This window comes from Mastomys coucha, unplaced genomic scaffold (assembly GCF_008632895.1).
Source record: "Mastomys coucha isolate ucsf_1 unplaced genomic scaffold, UCSF_Mcou_1 pScaffold22, whole genome shotgun sequence".
Classification (NCBI taxonomy): Eukaryota; Metazoa; Chordata; class Mammalia; order Rodentia; family Muridae; genus Mastomys; species Mastomys coucha.
Genome location: NW_022196905.1, coordinates 159,234,355 through 159,240,809, shown reverse-complemented (window position 1 = coordinate 159,240,809; position 6,455 = coordinate 159,234,355). Strand labels below are relative to the sequence as shown.

At 43.0% G+C, this 6,455-nt stretch overlaps 1 protein-coding gene across 6 annotated transcripts in view; it reads left to right on the top strand.

Annotated features, from left to right (window-relative positions):
* Csmd1 (CUB and Sushi multiple domains 1) overlaps positions 1 to 6,455 on the top strand; it is a 1,620,113-nt gene that overhangs the window by 1,578,577 nt on the left and 35,081 nt on the right. For all 6 annotated transcript variants that reach the window (XM_031339198.1, XM_031339200.1, XM_031339199.1 and 3 more), the window contains 3 exons: positions 483 to 656; positions 1,789 to 1,962; positions 3,854 to 4,042. In XM_031339198.1, the coding sequence (XP_031195058.1) occupies positions 483 to 656; positions 1,789 to 1,962; positions 3,854 to 4,042 (537 nt within the window). The remainder of the gene's footprint in view (positions 1 to 482; positions 657 to 1,788; positions 1,963 to 3,853; positions 4,043 to 6,455) is intronic.

The window sequence follows — 6,455 nt, the reverse complement described above, 5'->3', positions numbered from 1 at the left end:
TCTTCTTCTTCTTCTTCTTCTTCTTCTTCTTCTTCTTCCTCTTCTTCTTCCTCTTCTTCCTCTTCTTCTTCCTCTTCTTCCTCTTCCTCCTCCTCCTCCTCCTTCTCCTCTTTCTCCTCCTCTCTGCTGCCAGTAAGTTAGGAAAACCATAACCTGTCTTTTAACTTTTTATTCAAAAAATCACATGCAATTCCAGTAAGAAACTAATAATAAGTAATTGGGAACTATAAATTGGTGAAATAGCTATAAATAATTTTATATAAGAAATAAGCCTTCCTCAAATTGTTGAAAAATGTATGAACATGTAGAAAAGAATATAATATAGACTAAAAGCATATATGTACATGAAGAAACTCCCAGTCAGCTATGCATCCATCTCTGTGACTAACTTGACAGTGGAGGTGAGTGAATTGTGAATACCATGGGCTCATGCTAGTCCATTCCCTGATGAGTTTTCCACTGTTTCTTGTGTCTGTCCTCAGCGGGTCATTGTGGCTCTCCAGACCCCATTGTGAATGGCCATATCAGCGGCGATGGCTTCAGCTACAGAGACACGGTGGTCTACCAATGCAATCCTGGGTTCCGGCTTGTAGGCACGTCCGTGAGGATTTGCTTGCAGGACCACAGGTGGTCAGGGCAGACCCCCGTTTGCGTCCGTGAGTAGAGCTTGTGCCCTGAAGACCACTTTTCCTCATTTTCCTATATAGTTAAATCATTGTTCAAACATGTTTCCCCTTCTGAGTCAATGCCAGTCACTAAATGGCATTTTGTGACTGGTGTAATTTGCTCGCATATAGGACATTCAGGATGAGAAACAGGGCCGATTAGGGCAGGGTGTAGCCACTCCCTCCTTGTCATATATTGTCTGATATTGGGGTTTTATGCAGAATAAAGAGTTTTACAAGTGGCTTCTTCATGTACATTCTGTACCTGTAAACATCTCAAAACCTATGGCTTCCAAGGTTAACTCTGCATGTTTCAAGAGGTCTGCCCTTCTCAGTGCAAACTTCCTGTCAATCCATGCCCTCATACAGTCTTCACTCTCTTATGAATTAAGCAGAGGTGTTGATATCTCTCAGTAGCAGCTGTGTTGTCTCCCATAGTGCTCTGGAAATATGATGTCAGAGATAGACACTTAGAAGGAAGGTGATGCTGGCAAGATAAATGAGGAGAAAAATGGCCATTTGTGGGGTCATAGCATGCTCCTTTGAGAGCATCTGTGACAGGTCTGTGTGTTTGCTTCATGGACCCTGAAATCCAGAGTAGTTCATCGTACTTCACAAGGTCATACAATAGGGATTGCTGAAAAGTTTTGCATGTGTACAGTTATTTCTTTAATTCTATGAGTAACTTAATACTGGGATGGTTTATAATTTGAAGTTGAAAGCAAATTATCAGGACAATTCCAAATAAAGACCTCAGGGAATCAGCTGGTATACACTAAATGGGAAATGCTCAAAATCCTTGATAAACAGATCTTTACCTTGTCTTTGGCTGCTCTGTTGCCAAGCCAATTGCCATTCAGCTGGCTTGAACAAACAGTGTTAGTCCTAAGGTGAAGGAAACAGGCTTTCCTAGTGGAAGTCACTTCCCACCACTATAACAAAAGCTATAATCCTGCATATTGTTCCACTTCCCGGATCTTCCAAACCAGATCAGCACCCTTGATGTCTCTAGGAAACCCTTCCATTCATGCCCTTTTCATGTCTGCCAGTTTGCTCTCAGTGGCTCCAGGCAGGAGTGGTGCCCTGTTTAATGTGGGCAGTGATATAGACTTTATTCCCACAGCCATCACATGTGGACACCCTGGAAACCCTGCCCATGGCCTCACCAATGGTACTGAGTTCAACCTGAATGACCTTGTGAATTTCACCTGCCATACGGGCTACCTGCTGCAGGGTGCCTCCCGAGCCCAGTGTCGGAGCAACGGCCAGTGGAGCAGCCCCTTGCCTATCTGTCGAGGTAGGAGAGGTGTTGGGGAGGAGTATTTTGCCCTAAGGTACAGGCAAAGTGAAAGGCATACATACACACACACACACACACACACACACACACACACACACACACACTCATACACACACACCACACACGTGACCTGAACCATGCTGGATGCTACTTTTTAAAGTCAGTACATTGCTCAAAAATTGTTCTACAGAACACAGGGTTCCAGATTGTTGTACATCAGCATAGATCACACTAAGGGAGTGTCCTGTATAGCACAGCCATGAAGACTCCCCTAAGTCAGCCCAGGGTATGTCATAGTGTGCCCTACAGATCATAGGATCCCCTAATTTTCCTTCGTCTGCTCAGGGTATATGAAGGTGGTGCTCATCTTGAATTGGGCTTGCCACACCAAGCACTGGCCTGGAGTAAAACTATTTGTTCCAGGTTTTTCAAACCATATTTTAGGCTTATTTGATTGCCTGTGGCTAGCTCATTCCTGCCACATTGAAGTTTGATTTACAACTTGTTTATAGAAACAGTGTATAGTGGGGCTTCAAAAAATAACCTCCTCAGATCTTTAAACATTTATTTACCTCAAGGAAACCAAGGCTTTCATTCATAAACTCAAGAGTTTCATGAGTTGTTTTCATTGTGCTGAAGAGGGCTTGATGAACCCCACCTGTGTGGGGTTTTCCCCATCTCAACAAAGGTATCAAGCACATAGAACACAGGGGCAGGTTTGCCTTAAACCTCCAGAGCTTATTGTGGATTCTGGGCACAGCTCTTTTCTGAGCCAGAAATATCTGGAGAGGATGCTCCAGGGTAGCTGTCCCATTCACTGGCATGGTAGGAGAGGTGTGAGGTAATCAGGGCATTTTCTATTCTGCACCTGAGGATGCCTGCTGCTAATTCCTCCCAAGGTGCCCATGGGCCTTTGAGCTAATGGAGGTCATTCAGCATAACCAGAGCGTGTCCTGTACTGCTGAGACTGCCTTCCACTCTCCTGAGGCAAAAGGCTTCCCATCAGAGGTGGCCCAACCTACATTTCCATGAGACATTGATGGAAAAACTGCCATTTTTGCTGCATCCAGGGTATATTGACAGCAGCATTCCTTTAGGAGCAAACATTAATATGTGCAGGTGGGTGTGACCAAATAACAAGTGTGTCCCTGATCTCAAACCCTGTACTTGAACAAAAATATTCAAACCAGCATGAGCCAGCTCCATTTCATAATGTTTAGAATATAAAAATTTAATGAGAAGAGTGATTTAAAAGTTATGTGTAAGAAGCCTATTTTTAGGAAATAATAGATTGGCCTGATAACTTAAAATCAACAGTGGTAGCCAATCTGATGCTTGACCTGTCTATAACAAAGCATAAGTCCAGTCCATAGGGGACCCAGGAATTCACAAGGATGCTCCCAGATCAACTTTTCCCTTCACGAACTGTCTAAATTGATTTAGAATTTAGTTTCTTTTACACTTTTGCCTAGGATTATTTTATCTGTTTGTTTTCTTTGTAACTGATGGCTTTGCTTTTTGAATTCCTTGTGTACTCATTGTATAAGATACTGCCTACAGAAGGGCATTTTCATATAACTCTATATTGTATGTTGAGCATCTTTCCTCAAGCCCTACCCCTTGAGCTCTGCCTCTCTTAATTCCTTTTGTCCTCTGGACAGTCTCATACATATTTCCCTGTCATATGTGCATATGTGTTTTTATGTGCTCATATTGAATCTAGGGACTACAAATGAAAGGAAACACATTTGTCCTTCTGAGACTCATTTAATTTGCTTAATATGACTATCTATCGTTGTCCCACCCACACATACAAGTTGCATAGCTTTATTCTTCATTATGGCTGGGGAAAATAAAAGCTTTATATATTGTATGTTTCATTTTCTAGTGGTGAACTGTTCTGATCCAGGATTTGTGGAAAATGCAGTTCGCCATGGGCAACAGAACTTTCCGGAGAGTTTTGAGTATGGGACAAGTGTAATGTATCACTGCAAGAAGGGGTTCTACCTGTTGGGATCTTCTGCCCTGACCTGCATGGCAAATGGCTTGTGGGACCGCTCCTTACCCAAGTGTCTGGGTGAGTGACATTTCTCCTGTGCTGCTTGGCCCAGAGCCACAACAGGAAACACCAGCAACAGAAATGTATTTCCACATAGTCAAGTAAACACTAAGTCTTAGCTCCTTCTCCTATCACTGTTTCTGTCAATCATTATGATGGCTCTGACAGAAAACACCAAATCTAACTTAAATGAGGTTGAGATGGGAGGTAAGGACTCTGTTTGTCCACCTGTCCGTCTGCTGTCCTCTGTGGCACAGCTTTACTTTGTACCTTTCATCAAGGTGGCCACCTGTCTGCCTGCTTTAGCAACACTTACCCCTAACCTTCTGTTACAGTGGCCATAAACCTCAGTGTCTTTGTGCCCCAGTCTTACTCTCTGCAGTTCCAGGTTCAGAACCTATCATGCTAGGCTCTGAAGGTCTCACCCAGCATCCATGACTGGGAAGGGGGGATTCCCATAGAACAATGAGCCTGGATGCCCTGGCTCTTCCACTGAGGCCAATGGTGGCCACATAGACAGCATTAGACAAATCTCTCACGAGCATAGATGCAAACCTAAATGGCTGGCCACCAAGGCCCCAAAGAATTTGTTGTTTCTTCAGCTTAGAAGATGAACAAAGATGTACTGGTCCACACTTGCCCCTATCCTGTGAGGTGTTGTTGTTGTTATTGTTTGTTTGTTTGTTTTGTGGGGTTTTTTTGCCTTAAAAACAAAACAAAATCAAAAAGTTCTGTAGTACAGAAAAGAATTGCCTTCCAAATTTAATCTTCACATTTAGAAAATATCACTGCCTTTGAGTTTCTTAAGTCAGGAGGAAGCAAAGCAGTCCTTACGATGAAAGTGCCAACTTGTTAATTCACAGGAGATGGGTAGCCATGTTAGGGGCTTCCACATTACAGAGTGCCCTGTACCCCTTTCAGTTGAAGTGGGTTAAGTATGGGAAACTTTCATGTGCCGTGACTTCAAGGGACTTTCTCCTCACAAGCCGTACACTTTCAGAAACAGTCTTAAATGCTAATGATGATGTTATGGTCGCCTTCCATGGAGGAAGAGACCGAATGAGCAGGTCTCTTCCAGTCATCAGCCTGTCAGCTTTCCTCAGCTCCACCCTGGAGCATTTTCCATGGAACTCAGCTGTCTTTGCTCCTTCCCTTTTGCACTATTCTCTCCTGCTCCTGGGAGATTCCCATCAGCCTTTGTACTGATGCTACTGTGCTTTAATCTGCAAGGGATTTAACAGACTCCATCCCTTGACTGGCTGGTCCCACCTCTCATTGTTCCACTTGTTGTCCTGAACAACAGGAATGTGGGGAGGAGGCCTCAGGGGAGGATGTCCCATGCTCCTTGGAGATTCAGCCACATCTTTGTGCTGCCATTGTTTTATGTCCTGGATTGTTTTCCTTTTGTTCTCTTATTTCACCCAGAACAAGTTGGTCATTTACCCAACACTCGCTCTGGGGTCTAATTGGCTTCCTTTTAGGGCTCCATATGAACCATAGGTATGCACTGAATGGATGCTAATGCCACAGGGATAGTGAGGGCGAATGTGACCCAGGGGAGGGCTATGCCTTCCAGCTCTAGATCCTTCTCGTCCACATCACTCATATTGCTAGTGCTCATGAGGAGTTACTCTTGGATATTGAATAAGTACTGGCAGCTTCCATTTACCTAGTCATTCGCATGAAGCATGGCAGTGTATCTGTCCCAAGTAGTATTTGGTAATTCAAGAGGAGGAAATGGTGACAGAGTTTTCAGTACTCATCCCTCTATTCATCTGGATCCTAGAACTTGTCTTTGTGAAGGATGTTTACAAAAGATTGTGAACTTGGACTGGCATAGTTTTAAGGATGTGAATGAAAACGCTCAGACAATATTTTTAGACTATGTTGGAGGTGAGTCAGGTTTTTTAGTTGTTAATTTTACTTACAGATTTTAGATCACATCCCACTATAAGAATCCTCACTAGACTGGTTTTCCTAGACAGATGAGCTTAATTAAGTAAATTTAATATAATCTTGTCTCCTAGCAGAGTGTATGATTATCGTGTTAACAGATAAAGTAATGAAAACAGTTCTGATGGATTCATATGGCTTTTCACTTGAAAAAAACAATCCCATTCTGCTCACATGGAATACAATTAGAGCCAGATAGATGAAGTCAGACAGCTGTTTTCCTCCTCGAGCCAAATATGGGAGGTACCATCTAGAAACAACCATTTCGTTCCTATAGAAGGCATAATTAAGTCCTGTTTCTTTCTTTTTTTTTTTTTTTTTTTTTTGGATATTTTCTTTATTTACATGTAAATTTCCCCTTTCCCAGTTTCCCCTCTAAAAACAAATAAACAAACAAACAAGCAAACAAAAACAAGAACAAACCCCTGTTGCCTCCCCCCTCCCCATGCCTGCCACCCCACCCTATCCCACTTATTGG